This window comes from Ovis canadensis, chromosome 9, assembly GCF_042477335.2.
Source record: "Ovis canadensis isolate MfBH-ARS-UI-01 breed Bighorn chromosome 9, ARS-UI_OviCan_v2, whole genome shotgun sequence".
NCBI lineage: Eukaryota > Metazoa > Chordata > Mammalia > Artiodactyla > Bovidae > Ovis > Ovis canadensis.
Window position 1 is genome coordinate 49,217,802 of NC_091253.1, and position 21,776 is coordinate 49,239,577.

Consider the following 21,776-nt stretch of genomic DNA (forward strand, 5'->3'; position numbering starts at 1 on the left):
TGATCATTTTAACCAGCAGTCAGATTTTAAATCACATGCTCAAATCTGATAAAATAGTAAATGAATGTTAAGATAACTTTTGTTAAAACATAAATACTAATAAGGTGTAATTTTAAGTCAAATAATAAAAATGCCACAAACAAATAGCTCAGATGTGTGGTAGACATGGAGATGTGCTGCCAAGCGCAGGAAAGACGAGCTGCCAGCTGCGGGTAACACCACTTGTTGGCCACTTTGGGGCTGGTCTCAGCTGCAGAGAGAACCCTGCCTGAGGACAGATGTTTCCTGGGTGTATTAGAATTCTCTAGAGAAACAGAGTCAATAGGATATAGAGATAGAAAAAGATTGTTGTTCAGTTGCTAAGTTGTGTCTGACTCTTTGGGGACCCTCCTCTGTCCGTGGGGATTCTCCAGGGAAGAATACTGGACTGGGTTGCCATTTCCTTCTTCAGGGGATCTTTCCAGACCAGGGATCAAACCCGCGTCTCCTGCATTGGCAGGCAGATTCTTTACCACTGAGCCACCAGGAAAGCCCTGAAAAAGACTGAAATTACACAGCGAGAGACTGACTTATTACAAGATATTGGCTCACATGATGAGAACCCCATGATCTGCCATCTGCAAGCAGGAAAAACAGTGGTGTCAATTCCAGTCCAAATCACAAGGCCTGGGAACCAGAGGAAGTGATGATCTAAGTCCCAGTCCAAGTACACAAGACCAACATCCCAGCTTCACCACCAGCAGAGACCTCAAATCCACCCCTCCCCCACACCTTTGCTCTATTCGGGTCCTCAGCTGAGGGGACGATGCCCACCCACATGGGGAAGGCAATCTGCCTCACTTACTCTACCAGTTCAAACGCTAATGTCATCCAGAAACACCCCCACAGACACATCCTGAAATAACATTTAGCCAAGTATGCGAGCTCCCCATGTCCCCATCAAGTTGACAAAATTAACTATTACATGGGGGCAATGCGCATCCTGTGCCTGCATAAGGCAGAGGTATCAGGTCCAGTCTTCCATCCAGAAGGATGACGCACAGTGGACACTACATGTCCCAGAGCTGCTACATGGTTCCTGATGCCTGCACTGCAGCTTCTCCATCTGCCCAACGCTGCTTCCACCCCCTTCTTTTTATAGGCACTGATCCCTATCAAATATACCCCGAACTTGTTCTCCATGTCAGCCTTTGAAGACATGCGTCAGACCTTCCTGATGACCCAGTGGTGAAGAATCAGCCTGCCAATGCAGGGGACACAGGTCTGGTCCCTGGTCTGGGAAGATCCCACCTGCCTCAGGGCAACTAAGCCCGGAAGCTGCAACTACTGAGCCCACACACGTAAAGCCCGTGCTCTGCAACAAGAGAAGCCATCGCAATGAGAAGCCCACGCACCACACCTAGAGAGTAGCCCCTCCTCACCACAACTGGGGAAGACCCACTGGGTCTTCATTGCTGCACGTGGGCTGTCTTCTCTGTGTCTGCCTGAACTGTGACAGTGGGGCGCTGGTGAAAGGACTGGAATTTTGAAGACAGACAGACCTAGGGTGGAAACACAGCTCTGGTATTTATCAGCTATATGATGGTGGCATGTATTTCAATCTCAATTTGCTTTCTCATCTGTAAAACATGAATAAAATCTACATACCTTGCAGGGTTGTCCTACACATTAGGAAAAAATGTATGTGATATCCTGGAAAGAGAGGCCCTTGATAAATGCAGCTAATGTCTTTTGGTAAAAAACAGCATTGGGTGTCTGTCAAGGACATGTACAGATTCCTTTATTCAGAGGGGCTGCCTGGCAAGACAATCCTGAGCCAATCCCCTTGTAGAGTCTGACGCCCACAAACAATCCTGGTGCTTGCAAGCACTGGGATGCTCACAGGAATGGTGCATCAAAATTCAAGGATCACACGTTAAGGTCTCCAAATAAATTTTGAAATCCTCCCGTGGCTTGAGATGAGAGGGAACACAGAATACCTATGATTATCCTCGAAATAGTGTGGTGGTAGGTGATCAGCTAACAGTGGACAGGACCAGTCCCTTTTGTAAGACCTGCACTGTGGCACCTCCTGTTAGTTTCTCAGTCACTTGGACTTCTGCAGGGCTTCCCTGGTGGCTCAGCTATAAAGAATCTGCCTACAGTGCAGGAAACACAGCAGACATGAGTTCGATCCCTGGATCTGGAAGATCCCCTGGAGGAGCAAATGGCAACCCACTCCAGTATGCTTGCCTGGAGAGTCCCACGGACAGAGGAGCCTGGTAGGCTAGGCCATAGAGTCAAAAAGAGTGGGACATGACGAAAGTGACTGAGCATCCATGCATGCATGGGCCTCAGCAAATCATTTCAACTGCATTTAAGGTTCTGTTCCACAATAACTGGCATATACATATACACATGATTGCAGACAATGATGAGTCCTACGAAGGAAAGTTTCACTGGATGTGGCAGACTTTGGCCCCCAGTGAACCAAACCTTGTGCAGTCTTCTTCCATGTTGATGTTGGTTTGGCCACATAATTAACTGTGACTGTTGGGACATTATATACATGGAACCAGCAGGGGTTTGATGAGTACTTGCTCAATGAGACTGGGCCTCTTTGAATGCACTTTCTTAGAATCCACTTGCCATTCTGGAAATGGATGGTCCCTATGGAGGATCACCAAGGGCCCTGATCAGCAACTCCAACTGAGCTCCCAGCTGGAGTCCAGTGTGATAGGCTGGCCTCGGGACCTTCCAGCTATCTCTGCACTACAGTCAAAGTGTCACAAAGCAAAAGAACCACCGGATCAACCCAAAGAATCATGGGAAATCATAGCCTGTGAGTATTTAATCCACTGAATGTAGTTGTGGTTTGTAATACATCAGTAGATAACAAAAAATGCGAGGCTATGAGAACAAAAACAGGAGCTCCTACCTAGTCTGGAAAATCGGAAGGACTTTCCAGAGGAATTGATCATTCACGTGGACTCTGAAAGAAAAATAAGAGTTCTCTTCCAGACAAGGAGGGCAGGATGCAGGGTGCACAAAGACCTCTGTTTGAAGGAAAGAAGATGCCTTCAAAACTAGAATGCTCAAGAGGGAGGGGATATATGTATACTTACAGCTGATTCATGTTGTTGTACAGCAGAAACCAGCGTAACATTGTAAAGCAATTATCCTCCAACTAAAAATAAAATGGAACTGAGCTCATTTTCCTATGCATCTTCACCTGATTATGAAACATATAGAGGGAATTCCTTGGTGTTCCAGTAGTTATACTCAGCGCTTTCACTGCTGTGGCCTGGCTTCAACCCCTGCTTGGAGAACTAAGATTCCACAAGCCACATAGCCTGGCCAAAAAATAATAATAATAAAATAATTTAAAATGAAGTATACAGAAAGTCAAACATACGTGTACATACGTATTTTATTTATTTTATACAGTACTAGCACATTTAAGAAGTGGTTGAAAGCCCAGAGCTAAAACTGATACGTGTCTTCTTGCTTATTACTACTGACTTGCTGTTATGAGCCATCTGTGACACTGAACACATTGTGCTGGGACCATCTGTAATGTTCCTAATCTAATGGTTTAAATGACGGCTGGTGCTGTCATTAGAAGATCTTAGCACCTCAAAAACATTTGCTGGAAACAGCAAGGTACTGATCCCTTTGGATCCTATCAGATCCTGGAAATGCAGGCATATCAGAGCAGGAAGAAAGGAAGCTGACACTCTACGGCATCCCTTCCAGGGACCAGGACGTTTGACAAACTTGCATACATTCCCTAATCAATCCTCTCAGAAATCTCAGAGGTAGGTTTTATTATTCCATTTTTACTTATTAAAGAAAATAAGGCTTTTAAACATTAACCAACTTGCTCAAGATCACACAGCGCTAGAAAGGAAGAACCAGGATTTAAACCCCAGGCTCTCTGCTTCTGAAATCTATAATATCTGTAGCAGCTGTAGCCGGTTGTCTTCCCCAAACCCATTTACCATTCTTTCCACACTTTTGCTCAGATATCCATCTCACCCCCCGAAAGTGTTCTCCATCACCTCCGAGCAATTCTACAAGGTGCAGTGGATAATCAACTGGATGTTCTACAAATTTAATTCAATTCTGACTCTATCTTGACTGGAAAATTCCATGGACAGAAAAGCCTGGCAGGTTACAGCCCATGGGGTCACAAAGAGTCAGACAAGGCTGAGGGGTAACACTTACACTTCTGATCCTCTCTACTTGATGGACAGGCAAGCCTGGCATTTTGTAGTCTATGGGGTCGAAAAGAATTGGACATGACTGAGCGACTGAACTGAACTGAACTTGGAGAAACCATTACATCCCAAGGTTAACAGCTCAGTCCCACCAGATTCCCCAACTTGAATTACTGCCAATCTCAAGTCCAGGGGCCTCCTGCTGACCCACGAGTAATAAATGAGTTCCCAGAAAGCCAAGAGGTCCTTGGGTCTGATAATTTTTAGAATGACTCACAAAGTTCAGAGAAACATTTGCTTAACATTTACCTGGCTTTTATAAAAGGATACTACTTAAAAAAAAAAAAAAGGATACTACTCAGGAACACCCAGATGAAAAAGGGGCACTCTCCCCATCCCCTACCCTCCCAGCATCTCCATGTGTTCACCAACCCAGAAGCTCATCAATGTCTCATTGTTCAAAAGATTGGGATTGACATATATATATACTACTACTATGATATATAAAAATCTTCCCTGGTGGCTCAGCTGGTAAAGAATCTGCCTGCAATGCAGGAGACCTGGGTTTGATCCTTGGGTTGGGAAGATCCCCTGGAGAAGAGAAAGGCTACCCACTCCAGTATTCTGGCCTGGAGAATTCCATGCACTGTATAGTCCATGGAGTCACAAAGAGTCAGACACAACTGAGCAACTGTCACTTCACTTCACCTCATGTATAAAATAGATGACTAATGAGAGTCTACTATATAGCACAGTGATCTCTACTCAATGCTCTGTGGTGGCCTAGCTTCCCAGGTGGCACATTGGTAAAGAATGTACCTGCCAATGCAGGAAATGCAAGAGATATGGGCTGGGAAGATCCCCTGGAGCAGGAAATGGCAACCCACTCCAGTATTCTTGCCTAGGAAATCCCATGGGGGAGCTACAGTCCATGGGTTGCAAAGACTGAGGCCTGAGCACATGCTCACACACCTGTATGCATACAGCTGATTCACTTTGCTGCACGGCAGAAACTAATATAACTTTGTAAAGCAATTTCTATTCCAAAGAAAATTAAAAACAACAACAACAAAAATTTACATAGAGCTCAATCTGCAGCACCCTCTCCCTTTCCTAGAGGTTTGTGGGTGGGCCTGAAAGTTCCAACCATTTTAATCACTCAGTCTTTCTGGTGACCAGCCCAATCCTGAGGCTATGCAGGGACACAGCTTTAAGTCATCGCATTAGCTTAAAATCCCAGGTGATCAAAAAAGAAGTTCTTTATGGATAACAATGGCTTCCCTGGTGGCTCTGACAGTAAAGAATCTGCATGCAATGTGGGAGACCTGGGTTCAATCCTTGGGTTGGGAAGATCCCCTGGAGGAGGGCATGGCAACCCACTCCGGTATTCTTGCCTGGAGAATCCCCATGGACAAAGGAGCCTGGCAGTCTACAGTCCATGGGGTAGCAAAGAGTCGCATGGGGTGGCAAAGAGTGTGTGCGTGACTAAGCAAGCACACACACACACACACATGCACACACACACGCACACACACACAAAACGCACACACACACATGAATAACAAAGGACTCTCTGATCACTCGGGAAATTCCAAGGGTTTTAGGAGCTATGTGCCACGAATGGAGACAAACCAAAAGTATTTCTTATTATACCCCAGCTCTATAAGATGCCAGTGACATTCAAGGGTGGTATCTACAGCAGTATTTCTTAGCACCAGGCACAATGCTATTTGGGGCTGGGCAACTCTTTGCAGAACTGTCTCAGGCATCTTGGGGTGTTCTGCACCCCTAACTTCCTCTTATAGTTGTTCTAGCAACCTAAAATGCCCAACACACACTTGAATGCTAAAGCTCTGCTTGAGCAACTGGTCCAGAGGGAGCACGGTGCTTCCTGTGAATGACTGTTCAGGAACTCACCCAGTGGTTGGTAAGCCAATGGAATGGAATTTCTCTGCCACAGGACATGGTCCAGGAATAAGTATGCAGTTTGGGTCAATGAAGTGTAAACGGAGGTCTGCTAGGGAGTTCTCTGGAGAGAGTACATCTGGAAGAAATAGATTTTTTTTACCCTGGAAATTTTCTTGTAAAACTTTTTGCTCCTCTCTGGAGTTTTTCTGTTGAGCGAGGGCTATAAATCACCTGTATTCCTTACATCAATAATAAATCTCAAAATGTTGATTTTCTGTTGTTTACCACAGCAAGTAACCTACCTGATATAATATCTTTCTTAGGCTCTTAGGTCCTGCTGTCTCTCTGTAAAGAACATGCCCCTCGGATGAGGGGATCTTTATTTGTATTAACTCTAGTTGAAATTCAACATTTTATTCAGTTATGATTGTTGCCAACACTATGGTATATTAGCAGTATCTATGGCTTTGTCACTAACAGGAATATGGATATTGTCACCAACAGTACAATCAATACGAATATCTCGTATCATTTACACACATCCCAGCTGCTAAGTTATGGTCATTATTAGATCTCTTCTTAGATCTTGGTTTTTAATATATTTATAAAGAAGTGCACATATTACTCTAACAGGAATTTATTTGGGGAATATTTTAATACAACTCTAATGTAATTTTTTTCCTGTAATCCTTATTTTTTTTATACCTTTTAAAGCATTATTCTGAGCAGTTATCCATGAACTTTACTTGAATACTAATGGGATCTACTGCTAAAAGAAAAATGAAAACACCAAAACACCATGTTTCCTAATTTTAAAAATCTTTCTGATTACTGCTTTTCAGTTCAGTTTTGATGCTCAAGTTACAGAGCCCACTGTACCATTTTTTTCTTAGCATCAGAACTACATATGACAGACATTACAACCATTGGGTTTTACAGCAAGCATTCACCTAAGAACTTAGGTGTAAGTTTGTGCCCTGAGAATTAATGTTAACAATTCAACATGTTAACAATGATGACAACCACGTAGTGATAACACACAGATAGCTTCACATGCCCAAGGTGCTGCACGGTCATCCTATGATTCTGATGCTATTTTTCCCATTCTACAGACTAAGGAACTCAAGTACAGATGGGATCTTTTTCCCATTCTACAGACTAAGGAACTCAAGTACAGATGGGATCGATGTCTTTGGTAGGTCAGATGGCAGGTAATTAATGAGTTGGGGGCTTAATATACTGCAAAATGAAGTTACAGGAGAGACTTAAAAATACAGGTTGAATCCTGGGGACAGAATTTGATGGTAATTTGATTGAATCAGCTAAGTCCGTCAGAAGGAGGATTAGTCAGTCTTAGAGACTCAAAAAATGAAAATCTTGGAGATAAAAATTGATATTCTCTATTGAAATATTATAGATTTCCTGGTGGCTCAGAAGGTAAAGAATCTACCTTTGGTGCAGGAGACCTGGGTTTGATCCCTCGGTTGGGAAGATCCCCTGCAGAAGGGAATGGCAACCCACTCCAGTATTCTCACCTGGAGAATTCCATGGACAGAGGAGCTTGGTGGGCTACAGTCCATGGGGTGGCAAAGAGTCAGACTCAACTGAGCAACTATACTTTCACTTTCACTGAAACGTTACTTAGGGGAGTTTTTGACTCATCCAAGTATTTGGTACTTGAGTAAGGCCATTAGGGTTGAAAAGAGTTGGACACAACTGAGAGACTGAGAGCCCAGGCATAAGGGCATTGGACCAGGTTTACAAATGCTTTTGGAGGCCAAATACAGCTTTCAGATCAGAATGAGACATCAGGGTATAGTCGGGCTGAAGAAATGAGTGAGAGAATGAAAGGCACTAGGAGTCACAGATTCTTGTCCCCAGAAAGGCCATCCCAAACATAAGATGAATGTTTCATGTTCCCTCTGCTTAAAGTCATCAAATATTTCCATACATTTTACTCTTTGTCTAGGATAAGAAAAAATTAGTGGCATTAATTTTATGTATTCCCATCTCCGGGAGAGTGATTTCTCATTGCAATTGACATTCTACTTTTAAAAATCAGATTCATAAACTAGGTTAAAGTGAGCCATTTCTGAAAGATGGATTCACTCTTGATGTGCAGAGAAATCAGGTTTCTAAGCCTGATTTACTATATATACCGTCCTGTGAGTTCTCTTGGGACAGTGAATATAACCCTTTTTCATGAACATAAAGCTTTCATCAATTCCTTGTGGAGGACAAATATGTTTTTCTTACGTGTTATATGCTAATGACTTCTAAATTTGTATGCGGAGGTCAGAACTCTCATTAGATCCACACAACCAGCTTCCCCTAGCACTGTCACTTACTAGCTATCATGATATGAGAAATTACTTAATCTCTTTAAGCCTCAGTCCCTTTTTCCATCAAAAAAATTTTTTTCTCTGTATATTTATTTTGTATTTTTTTAGCTATAGTATCAGAACTTGGAAATTTAGGTTAAAGAGTTTGTATGTATTAAAGCATTTTGATACTCATTTCACCATCTTTGTAAAACTCAATTTGCCCTTTCAAGTTTTACAAAAGAATTCTCACTTTCTCACATTTTTTTTCATTTCTGATTATTATTGTTTTTCTTTAAATAAGTATTTAAAGAAAAAAATACTATCAGTGGGATTAACATATACATACTACTATGTGTAAAACAGATAACCAACAAGGAACTATATAGAACAGGGAACTATATTAATATTTGTAACAACTTGTAGGGAAAAAGAATCTGAAAAAGAACATATGCATGTATAACTGAACCACTTTGCAGCACACCAAGAAACAACACAACATTGAAAGTCAATTATACTCCAATTTAAAATAAAACTCTCAGGGTAAAATGCAAAAAATAAAAATACATAAATTAAAGGCTTCCAGGTTTGTTAAGATTAGATGATTTGGGTGGTTTGTTACACATTTTCAATTGTATTAAATGTATGTGAAGTTTAACAATAATTGTCAGATACTTAATAGATACACAGAACATACATATAGTTAACATATAATAGAAGATCTGGTTCTCTTCCAACATCATCATCACCATCCTCGGCAAGAACTAGCTCACTTAGATCTGCCTGGGAGAAACCACCACCATCCACCACCGTGGTGAACTTCACAGTAAACCAGATCCGGGCCATCATGGACAAGAAAGCCAACATCAGGAACATGGGTGTCATCACCCACGTGGATCATGCCAAGTCTACTCTGATGGACTTCCTGATGTGCAAGGCGGGTATCATTGTCTCTGCCCGGTCTGGGGAGACCTGCTTCAGGAACACCCGGAAGGATGAGCAGGAGTGTTCCATCAGCAAGTCAATGGCCATCTCCCTTTTCTACAAGCCTTCAGAGAACAACTTGAATTTCATCAAGCAGAGCAGGGATGGCTCTGGCTTCCTCATCAACCTCATCAACTCCCCTGGGCATGTGGACTTCTCCTCAGAGGTGACAGCTGCGCTCCGTGTCACCGACAGCACCTTGGTGATGGTAGACTGTGTCTCGGGCATGTGTGTGCAGACAGAGACGGTTCTGTGCCAGGCTGTCGCCGAGGGCATCAAGCTGGTGCTAATGATGAACAAGATGGACTGGGCCCTGCTCGAACTGCAGCAGGAGCCCAGGGAGCTCTACAAGCCCTTCCAGCACATTGTGGAGAACATCAACGTCATCATCTCCACCTATGGCAAGGGCGAGAGTGGCCCCATGGGCAATATCATAACCAACCCTGTCCTCAGTACTGTTGGCTTCGGGTCTGGTCTCCACAGTTGGGCCTTTACCCTGAAGTAGTTTGCAGAGTTGTATGTGGCCAAGTTTGTTGCCAAAGGTGAAGGCCAGCTGAGGCCTGCTGAGAGGGCCAAGAAGGTGGAGGACATAATGAAAAAGCTGTGGGGAGACTGGTACTTTGATCCACCCACCAGCAAGTTCAGCAAGTCAGCCAACAGCTCAATGATAAGAAGCTGCCGCCAATGTTCTGCCAGCTCATCCTGGACCCCATCTTCAAGGTGTCTGATGCAATCACGAACTTCAAGAAAGAGGAGATAGCAAAACTAATTGGAAAACCTAGACATCAAGTTGGACAGCAAAGATAAGGATAAGGAGGGCAAATCACTTCTGAAGGCTGTGATGCACTGCTGGCTGCCTGCTGGGGACACCCTGCTACAGATGATCACCATCCATCTGCCCTCCGCTGTGACGGTCCAGAAGTACCATTGTGAGGTCCTGTATGAGGGGCCCCCAGGCGATGAGGCAGCCATGGGCATTAAAAGCTGTGATTCCCAAGGCCCTCTCATGATGTACACTTCCAAAATGGTGCCAACCTCTGACAAAGGTCGGTTCTATGCCTTTGGCCAGGTCTTCTCAGGGGTAGTGTACACTGGCCTGATGGTCTGCATCATGGGGCCCAACTCCGGGGAGAAGGAGGACCTGTACCTGAAGCCAATCCAGAGGACAATCCTGATGATGGGCTGTTATGTGGAGCCCATCGAGGATGTGTCTTGTGGCAACATCATGGGCCTGGTGGGCGTGGACCAGTTCCTGGTGAAGACCGACACCATCACCACCTTTGAGCATAGCCACAACACATGGGTGATAAAGTTCAGTGTGAGCCCTGTGGTCAGGGTCATTGTGGAGGCAAAGAACCCAGCCAGCCTGCCCAAGCTGGTGGAGGGCCTGAAGCAGCTGGCCAAGTCGGACCCCATGGTGCAGTGTACCAGCGAGGAGTCCAGGGAGCACATCATCATGGGAGTCTGGGGAATTGCACTTGGAGATCTGCCTCAAGGACGTGGAGGACCATGTCTGCATCCCCATCAAGAGAAATCTGACCCAGTTGTCTCATACCAGAAGACTGTCAGCGAGTAGTCGAACATGCTCTGCCTGTCCAAGTCCCCCATCAAGCCCAATAGGTTTTACATGAAGGCATGGCCCTTCCCCAATGGCCTGGCCAAGGACATCGACAAGGGCAAGGTGTCTGTCCGCCAGGAGCTCAAGCAGGGAGCCCACTACCTGGCCGAGAATTATGAGTAGGATGTGGCCAAGGCCCGCAAGATCTGGTGCTTTGGCCCTGACGGCATGGGCACCAGCATCCTCATGGACATCGCCAAGGGCATGCAATACCTCAGTGAAATCAAGGATAGTGTGGTGGCTGGCTTCCAGTGGGCCACCAAGGAGGGGGTGCTATGCGAGAAGTACATGTGGGGCATGTGCTTTGGTGTTCACGATCTGACACTGCATACTGATGCCATCCACTGTGGGGGTGGCCAGAACATCCCCATGGCCTGGTGCTGCCTGTACGCCAGTGTGCTGACCGCCCATCCCCGGCTCGTGGAGCCCATCTACCTTGTGGAGATACAGTGTCCAAAACAAGTGGCTGGTGGTATCTATGGTGTCCTGAACGGAAGCGGGGCCACGTCTTCGAGGAGACCCAGCTGGCTGGCACCCCCATGTTTGTAGTGGAAGGCCTACCTGCCTGTCAATGAGTCCTTTGGCTTTACTACTGACCTGAGGTCCAACACGGGTGGCCAGGCCTTCCCCCAGTGTGTGTTCAACCACAGGCAGATCCTGCCTGGCGACCCCTTCAAAAACACCAACTGCCCAGTCAAGTGGTGGTGGAGACACGCAAGCACAAATGCCTGAAGGAAGGCATCCCAGCCCTGGACAACTTCCCAGACAGGTTGCAGGCAGCCTCCAAGCAGCCAGCCACCTGGTGGCATCGGCGCAGCCCCCACGCCCAGGGACGGGTAACCACAGCAACAAGCCCCCACATTCTCCACGACACCTTGAGGCTGTCCAGACCTGGTAACACTCTGCATGACAGGTTTCTGGGGCCCACTTCATGCCATCGCTCAACATGAAGACTTGATGCCATTTCTTTTGATATTTATTTCCAGATTTCAGGGGCAACAGAAGTGCCCTTACAGCAGGGACTGATCTGGCTGGTGGGGATGGGGGAGGGGATGGGACAACCAATACATTTTGTTGAGAGGGAAACTTAATGTCCAAAAAAAAGTTTAAAATAAATGCATTAAGAGGTTTAAAAACAAAACTAAAAGAACCACAAGTCTCTACCAGACACTTGAAAAAAACATTTGGCCCCAATAACCATAACCAGCTATATGGTATTTCTGCCTGGAGCTCAGACCACTCCCCTAAGCTCCAGACCCAAATGTCCAGCTGTTCATTTGAGCAACTAGGATACAGCAGAAGTGATTTCCAAGGATAGGTCATGAAAGATACTGAGGTTTTGGCCTCCTGCTCACTCTCTTACCTCCCTCCCACTGGGAGAAATCAGCTTCCATGTCACAAAGATAGTAAGCAGTTCTCTGGGAGGTCCACGTCGTAAAGAACTAGGGCCTCAGTCATGTGCATGAGCCACCTTGGAAATAAACCATCCAGCCCTAGTCAAGCCTTCAGGTGTCTGTAGGCTACAGATCTGGCTGAGAGATTAACTGAAACCCCGTGAGAAAACTCCAAGCCAGGGCCACTGAGCTAAGCTGCTCCTAGATTTCTGATGTGCAAACTTTGTGTGAGAATAAATGTTTATTGCTGTTTTAAGGTTATACCATAGTTTTTAAAATCTATTTATTTGAAGAAATTGTTGAGAATTGATCCCCAGATTCCTTAAACTGAGAAATTTAAAACAGTAAAAGTGCAGCAATGATTCTTAGGCAAGTCTAAATTAACCTTGAAGATTTTTAAACGTGAGTCTTTAGAGGCAATCTCAATTTTGGAAGAAAAGATTTATTCTTTTAGTAACTTTTTTAAATCAAAAAGCTGGAAGAAACAGACTTCTATTTTCTCCATTTTAGAAGTGAAAATGTGACTCTTTGATATCGTTTTCCTCTCTCACTCCATGTGTTGAATATTCTGATAATGAGATCGCTAGATGCAGAGATAAAGGGTATAGAGGAGGACAGTGTTAGTCACTCAGTCATGTCCGACTCTTTGAGACCCCAAGGACTGCAGCATGCCAGGCTCCTCAGTCCATGGAATTCTCCAGGCAAAATACTGGAGTGGGTTGTCATTCCTTTCTCCAGGGGATCTTCCTGATACAGGAGGAAGGGGAAGTGGAAGAAGGTTGACATGTGATCTCATAGTTCCTGGCACCCATCTCTAACAAAAGATATCAGGGACAGAAGGTTTTCTGTGTCCACATCTCCCATTGGGACATAGCTAGCTTATCATGTCCTCAAAAATGGAGAGAAATGGTTTTCCCTTTATCAAAATTTAAAGACCTTTATGGGTAATGATTAAAATAAATTGAAGTACTCACGGGAGTGATAATTGGTTCTCTCTTCGCACTACATGAGGTATATGTCTCATGTTTCCTCATTCTTATAATGATCCTGACTTTTCCAAAATAAGGGTCCCTACCAATAAACACAGGACATAGAACATAACAAGGATAAGTGGAGGGAAGGGTTTGAAGTAACTGCATGGTCTAGTCTCTGCTGACAAAACCCACCAATGCAGAGAGTAAAATACCGCTGACATTAATGCGGTTCTGTAAGGGTCAGTCTTCTAATGTACTTAGATACATTTGCAGAAAATCATTCAACTGAGATTTGGTATATAGACTTTCTACCAGGAATAACATACTTTTCAGAGTTCCCTCACATCTACCTCCCAGCAATTCTATTAGCAGCTGGAATTATTATTTCTATTGAGTATATGACAAAAATTCTCAGGGTCAGCTTGTTGGTGGCAAGAAAGACTATAATTTAGACCTCCTGGAATCTAATATAGGGCCTTTCCCCAGGCCACTGTTAAGGACTTAGAAAAGTGGGTAATTTAAGAACACAATTTTGGTTGAGCTTATTACGAGCTTATTATTATTCTAATATTCACTGTTTCTCTCATTCACGCACCTACATAGATCCCGTTCTATCATTAATGTTAAGTCCACTGATTAAAAAAACTAACCTACAAACAAAGTTTGAGCAAGCTCCGGGAGATGGTGAAGGACAGGGAAGCTGGGCATGCTGCAGTACACGGGGTCGCCGAGTCAGATACGGCTGAGCAACTGAACAACATATAAAAGAAAGTTTCTTCACTCACTTGCACACACTTTGATTAAGGATGTGAATTTGCGATCATTCCATTTTGTCTCTTCAAGTAAACCTTTAAAGAAGGAGCAGAATGGAATGGAAGAGAGAAAACGGTCATCTTTGGCTTTGACAAGTGGTCACAAATAGGTCACAAGTACAAAAGTAAGATAGGGAGTACTAAATGTGTTACCCAGCAAGAATAAAAATGGCTGATGCGATGGGTAAGGTGAATGAAGTACAGTGGAGAGGGCTGTTGAAGCATTTGGAATGATTAGGTTTAAAGCAGTAACCATGAAAGATAATGTCCTTTGAGGCTCAGTTTAGATGGCTCTCCTGTAAAATCTACCCTTATTTCCCAGAACAAAATTCTGTCTTCTAAGATAACACTGTACCTCTCCCGTTAGCCTTCATCAAGCCAAAACTACCCAAGACTTAGCACAAAGAGACTCTAATCTTCCTCCAGGCAGTGTCTTAGTTGGGTTTATTTAACTCCTACAGTTCTTAGCGATGAGTTAGAGGTAAAGGACAGGCAGAGGATGAAGGGAAGGCAGAAATGACTTCAGTGTTGAGTTAGCGTCTCCTTCGATCTCGACACTTTGCTAGACATTGCACTTGCGTCATCTCATGAGGAATCTAAGGCTTAGAGAGTTTAGTAATTTATCCAATATCACTCAACTGATAGGAGATAAATTCAGGATTTGAACCTCTTTCTGCCTCCAAAACTGGTACTGAGCTTATTAGTATTTGCAGGAAAATTAGTTCTGGCGTGGTGTTTAGAAATGGCTGAAAGCATTTCACTGTGGTTCTTAATTATTTCTGGGTCATGGACTCATGCAGGGATCTCTCCCATAATATTACATATATGCAAATACACACAGCATTGTGCATACCATTTCACAAGGATCACACGGCTCCCAGAGCGCATCAAGGGCTAGCCAAGGAAACCATGGAAACCAAAGTAAGACCCTATGATGACAGTGCTCCAAACCACTCTTCTCCTATCCTATTCCCCCCTACCTCTCTTCCCACAGTCTGAGAGCCATCAAAACCAGAGAAAGTTTAAACACATGAAAAGTTTGATTGGGAAGAGCAAATTCAAAATTCTAATGTAATGCTCTACTTAAAAATGTTGTGGAAAATTTGAACAAGGAGACCTTGGAGAATGTAGACTATCTTTGAATTTCATAGTCATGATCTTCAGATCACATGTGAGGTAAGACTGAGAGATGAGATTATCAGAATTCATCCTCAGGGGAGTGAAATAGCTGAAAATAAACTGAATGGAAAATCCTAGGAAGTATCCTATGAATTAAGGGAAGAACAGTTTATTTCTATCATTTTTGCTAAGAAATTTTTCTTGAAAAATGTCTTTGGATTTTGGGGGCTAAATAAAATGTTTGAGATGAAGTTTGTGTGGTTTTTATTTATACTCTGTATTATTTAAAAGAGAATTCAAGATAGCGTATAGGCTTAGAGAAAATAAAATAAAATATGAATTACACATAGAAGAAAATAAACGTAGAGACATAAACTAGAGAGACAGGAGTGGAGCTGATTTTATAACATGAATTTATATACTGATAAGGCCTCTACTTCCTCAAGGTAATTTTTAAAAATTATGCAGCACTAAGGGTTTCTCCAGTACTTTGGCTACCTCATGCGAAGAGTTGACTCATTGGAAAAGATTCTGATGCTGGGAGGGATTGGGGACAGGAGGATGAGATGGCTGGATGACATCACTGACTCGATAGACGTGAGTTTGAGTGAACTCTGGGAGTTGGTGATGGACAGGGAGGCCTGGCATGCTGCGATTCATGGCATCGCAAAGAGTCAGACATGACTGAGACTGAACTGAACTGAACTGAAGGGTTTCTCATATTAAGTATACATTTTTCAGAATTTACAAAATACCTTCATATACATTATCTCATTTGATCCAAAACTGGAAAGGCAATAATTTTGAGGCAATTATTCTTTACATTGTCCAGAAAAGAAAACCGAGGCTCAGGGAGGGACTTGGAAAATCTAGTCCTTGTGTTTTCAACGCCACTGATTGTTACAATTCCCGCGGACCAGTAACTGATGCCTCTCAGTTCTGTGGAAGAACAACAAACACTTGATTCCTGTGGCCACGACATCTTCATGAGAGGATTACGACCTCTTTACAGGTGCTTTAGATCTGGAGATGGACAGACATAAAACTGAAGGACTTCAGACTTGGAATAGACCTTTCAGGTAACTTGATCACTTTATTGATGAGTGCATCAAAACTCTCTAGGAAGCCAAAAGATTTGCCACAATCATTCTATCTGTTTGTGGTAGGGCCAGGGTCAAAGGCAGGTTTCCTGAATCCTCTTTATACTTCATTGCCTCTATAGCTCCATACATACCCTTTCTATAATTTTTTTTACATATGCAATTCTGACCTTTCTTTCCCCAGTTCCCCTTGCGTTCACTGAGTAAACTGCCGCATGCCAACTAGCCGGCTACCAACCCCTGGTAGCCCCCGGATGACCTGACACCAGTGACTTTTCCCATTGCTCACTTCCTGTAACTGCATGGGAATGCTTTTGGTTGTAAGGACGCTAGACCTTTGGGTAACATCCTCACAGAGTGGTCTTGTGCAGACTATGGATAAAGAACATACTTTTGGGAACAGCAGGGAACTGAGTCTCTTCTGGAAGGCGGGGACTTTCTAAATGTCTGTTGTCAGGAAAGATTTGAGTGAAGGCACTCAGATGGGAGAGACAAAATCACCTTTGAAATTCCAGAGGACTCGAGCAGAGACCGTCTCTCCCACCTCCCAAACCAAAGATAAGTGAACCAGGTTATGAAATGCCTGGTAATTTTTCATGTCAAATTTTTGAGTGCTATCTCTGAAAACCACTTCCAAACACTGAAGAAAAATCCCTCTGAGCTGATGTTTGGAAAGGCCATTCAACCACATACCAGTGAACCACTGCCAGCCCCACATGAAGGTGGCAGTAGAATGACAGATTTCAAAAGGGAGAGGAAAGTATTAGGCAACAGGAACCAGGGCCACTGTCTCCCAGTCACTTCTGCCCTAACAACAACTCTCCTTCCACTGCCAAGGGCAGAAGCCATGGGTTAGCAAATGAGCTCCCTTAGGCAACTTTGAATTCCCTCAACAGATTCAGGACCTCTGCACATTGTTTCTTGCGCCTAAATTTCAGTTCCCTTCCAGACCTTTTGTCCTTTTGACAAACTCTTACTCATCCTTCATATGTCTAGTTCAGAGATGATATACTTTCGATAACCTATTCTGACACTATCCTATTCTCCATCTCCTCTTCCAAAATCTGTGCTCTTTTAGAACAGACTCTGCTTTTAGTTCCAATGCCTAGCAGTGCAGGAAATATAGTATGTACTTGGTGTTAGTTGAATGAATCAAGAAGTCATTGTGTTCTTTTGAGTGCATTTTTCAATAGGTAATTCATGAGCACTGAAAATCCAAACTGCACTTGAAAAACTCAGTGAAAAGTAGAAGTGAGCTCACTTAGTCATGTCCGGCTCTGCGACCCCATGGACTGTAGCCGGCCAGGCTCCTCCATCCCTGGGATTCTCCAGGCAAGAACACTGGAGTGGGTTGCCATTTCCTTTTCCAAGGGAACTTCCCGACCCAGGGATTCGATCTCCCCCCAACTATATTCCCTCCGACCCTTGGTCCCAGTTGTGTCCTTTCAGACTATGTACATAAGGGTATTTAAGTGTATTCCTGTCATTTTTCTACACAATAGTAAAAAAAAAGTTATATTTGCATAACAATACAGCTTATATACAAATATATATATCACTTATTACATATAATAGCTGTATCTATAAATACATATAGCATGCTGCTGCTGCTAAATCGCTTCAGTGGTGTCCGACTCTGTGCTACCCCATAGATGGCAGCCTACCAGGCTCCTCCTTCCCTGGGATTCTCCAGGCAAGAATACTGGAGTGGGTTGCCATTTCTTTCTCCAATGAATGAAAGTGAAAAGGGAAAGTGAAGTCGCCCAGTCGTACCCGACTCTCAGCGACCCCATGGACTGCAGCTCGCCAGGCTCCTCCGTCCATAGGATTTTCCAGGCAAGAGTACTGGAGTGGGGTGCCATTGCATAAGTATGTATTTATAGACTGAGTCCTGTGCCTTATTTTCACTTGGCAGAAGACAGGCTTTTTCTTCCTTTTAATTAAGACAACGCAGTATTCCACCGTAGGGGTACACCAAGGTTCCCCTCACATTCCCTGATTTAGGGTTTCAGATTTACACTTCCATTATTTTCACTGTCAAAGCCCCGTCCCCCAGTGCAGAAATACCCTCGCCCTCAAACCCCTCCCCCCCGCCCGCCGTCCCAGCGGCTCCATCATTTTCAAACCCCTGGTCACGAGCCCAGGGCAGGCCCAGCGCCGAAAGCGATCTCCGCCTTCCACCACGTACCCCGCGTCCCCGCCGCAGAGCGGAAGGACGCGGCCCAGCGCGCGTCGCGGCGACGGAGCCACCCGGCCCCTCCCCTCCCCTAGCGTCTCTCGGTCGCCGGCGTCGCCCGCTCAGAGGGGCCGGAAGGACCGGCGCCCGGCCTTGCCCGGTTCGGGGTGGACCAGGAGGATGGGCGCGGCCAGCTAGGCGCGGCGCTGGGAGGAGCTCCTGCGGGGGCGGGGCTCTGGCTGGGCGGGGCTCCAGCAAGCGGGGCGGGGCGCGGTCGGCGTGCAGGGCTCCTCCCCTTTCCTCCGGCACCGCCAGCGGCCGCAGCACTTCCGGGTCGGCGCGGAGGCGGGGCGGAGGAGCCGCGGCGGCTGTTATTGTTCGAGTGTGCTCGGCCGGGCGCTGTCTCCCTCGGCTCGGTCGTTGTCAGTTTGTCCAGCTTCCCCTCGGCCCCTCACTCCCGGCGGCTTACGGCGGCGGTGGCGGCTGCGGAGGGCGGGGCCTGGCTTTTCGAGGCCGAGTGGCGCCGGGGTGAGGGGCGCAGAGGAGGAGGAGCTGCAGCAGCAGGAGGAGGAGCCGTGTGCCCTGGCACCGAGCGGCCGCGGCCATGGCGTACGCCTATCTCTTCAAGTACATCATCATCGGCGACACAGGTGAGGCCCGGGGCGCGGCGGCCGACCGGCCGGGAGGCGGCGGCCCGGGGGCCGGGGCCGAGGGGCAAACGGCGTCGGGCGGCGGCGCAGCCTCGGTCGCCGCCGGGCGCCTCCCCGCCGCTCCATTTCCGCAGTGCTGGAGCTGGTGACGTGGGCACTGCGAGCGGCCGCGGCCTGGCCCGTCGCCCCCGCCCCGGCCCAGGCCGGGCCTGCAACCGGGGGCCGCGGCAGCCGTTTCACCGCCCGGTCTGGGGAGTAGATGATAGGGGAGCTGGCCTGGCTCTGAGGGTTGCACGCCCTACCCGGAGCCTCTCACCTTGGGCCTCGCCGCCGCCCCCGAGAAAGGAAAAGGGGGGCCCAGGGAGAGCAGAAGGGGATGGAAGGAGGGTCTTGGCTTCCCTGACACATCCCACCTTCTCCGACCCGTTCACATCTGCCACGGCCTGGGCAAAGCGCTCCCCGGCGTGGGACAGCTAGCTGAGAAGGAGACATTAAAAAAAAAAAAGATGTATATGTGTGTGTATGGATTTTTTTTATCACTGAACTGCCAAGTCAGAGTAAGTAACATCCCATTACTTGACGCCTGGGGAATGCTTTTCGAGGTCATTAAAACACGGAAGAGTTCTGTCTCTGTCGACTTTTGCCACGTGTAAACTCGCGTTGTTTGATAGTAATGCAAGGCCGTTCAGTGCTCTCGGATGCGTGCGTGTGCGTGTTGGGGATACTGGCTTTTTTTCCGATACATGAAATCCAGGCCCACAAATGCCAGTTAATCAGGTGACCTAATGTCCATTTGAAGCAGAAAGACATACAGCTATTTTTCACTTAAAATGACATCCCAGTGTATTTTGCAGAGAAAGCAGTCGAACTCATTGAAAATATATTTTTTAATTATGGATTTTTTGGCATTACTGTGAATCTAATAATAAAACTAAGACGTGTTCAGGTGTTACAACTATTAATATACCAGAGTCTGATTTCAGTGATGACTCTTGCACAACTTTGGACCCTTTGCACAACTTTGGAAATGTAAGCAGCAGCTTGTGGTTGTACTAGTGATATGTCAGGTTGAATAAGTAACACAAGAGGCATGTTGATTGCTGCCTAAAAGAAAGATTTTCTGCTGTAAATAGTGTTTCAGCAATGGTTTTTGGCGTGCGCGTGGAAACTTGATGGTTCTCTATGCAGAATCCTGGATAAAGCAATGTTTTGCAGGTGTTCAAGTAGCAAATTTATATACTTTTTAAAATGCTGAAGGAAGTGGGGTTTCGAAGCCTACTGGTACATTTTAATTTAGGTTGTATCCGTGAGATTGGAAGAGGAAATTCCCAATAACTGTAATACTAGTGGGTTTGGGAAGTGGAAGGGGTGATTATGGACATCAGCAGTAGTGACCGTTGAAATTAGCCTTTGCAGGTCTCTCTCTTTGAGCATACCTACCAAACATCTACTGTGGGTGAAGAGTTGTGCTGGGAGTAGTGGGGCTGCAAATGTTAGCAAGTTGGTAACTTGGGAATTTGCCCTCATGCCAAAACAGTGTCCAGGCAGTTCAGAGGGAAGACATTCATCCTTGCCGTTGCTGCTGTCGCCACCTGGTTCAGGTACACTTGGCAATAGATTGTCCACTGCGCCGCCTTTCTCCCCCTCCAGGAAGAGCAGACAGGGCTCTTAGGGGCCATCCCTCCCTTTCCATTCGTTTGTTTGACCTTCAGGGACCTCCAGGTCTAAGCATGATTTCCCACGCTGGTCTTCTTTCCCACTGTTACTAGTCCCTGGCTTCCTCCTGCCGGTGAGGCCCTGTGCTTTTACCTGGTCACTGCTGCTCCTGCACTTTGTTTGGGGTGCCTCTCTGTCCAAATTTGTCTGTCCTCAAAGTTTGACTAGAGTCTTACATAATGATTTCACAGTCAGCATTTATTAAGTTCTTTTGATGTGTTAGGCATTGCTGGTATCCCAACTGGCAGTGACTCCACCTCCTTATCTGGATGTATCCCCCTTTGTATTAATTCCTAACTGTTTTGTAGATACTTGGGTGGGCATTTGTGTTTGATTACATATCTCTTGCAGGCAGAAAAGGTGTTTTTGCATGGTTTTGTATGCCAGGAAGAGCTTAGTAGAAGGTAGGCCCCAGGTACTGAATTACATAATTGAAAGAATAGCCAAACAGGCCATAATGTTCCTATTAGTATACATTGATAACTTGACAGAAGAATTTTTTAGCCAAGTTCTGCCACTTTCTATTTATATCAACTTTGACCAGACCCCTTTACCATGTTTTCTTAATTCAAAGTAGACCCACTTAATGTGGCCCCCCCCACACAAGAATGATAGTAGATCAATAGTGGGAGAGCCATCCTCATTTTTTTTTCACGTCATAGTGTGGAAAACATGCATTTTTAAAATGAAGAAAATCACTCCTTTTCCTGATTTTCAGTTTTCCTCCCTATTGAAACAGTCATTATTATCATGCCCCCCCCCCATAGATTAAGTAAGGACAGATATGAAAACACTGCAAATATTG

General features: G+C 45.4%; 1 protein-coding gene and 1 pseudogene across 3 annotated transcripts in view; both read left to right on the forward strand.

The window, feature by feature from the left end:
- The first annotated feature begins 973 nt into the window (after positions 1-973).
- LOC138445854 (elongation factor 2-like) lies at positions 974-18,803 on the forward strand (annotated as a pseudogene).
- RAB2A (RAB2A, member RAS oncogene family) overlaps positions 18,577-21,776 on the forward strand; it is a 65,460-nt gene continuing 62,260 nt past the window's right edge. Inside the window, exon 1 of one of the 3 annotated variants that reach the window (XM_069600080.1) lies at positions 18,577-19,255. In XM_069600080.1, the coding sequence (XP_069456181.1) occupies positions 19,210-19,255 (46 nt within the window). In that variant the 5' untranslated portion in view covers positions 18,577-19,209. Of the gene's footprint in view, positions 19,813-21,776 lie in introns of all 3 variants that reach the window. The other 2 variants (XM_069600081.1, XM_069600082.1) reach the window with 2 other exon arrangements.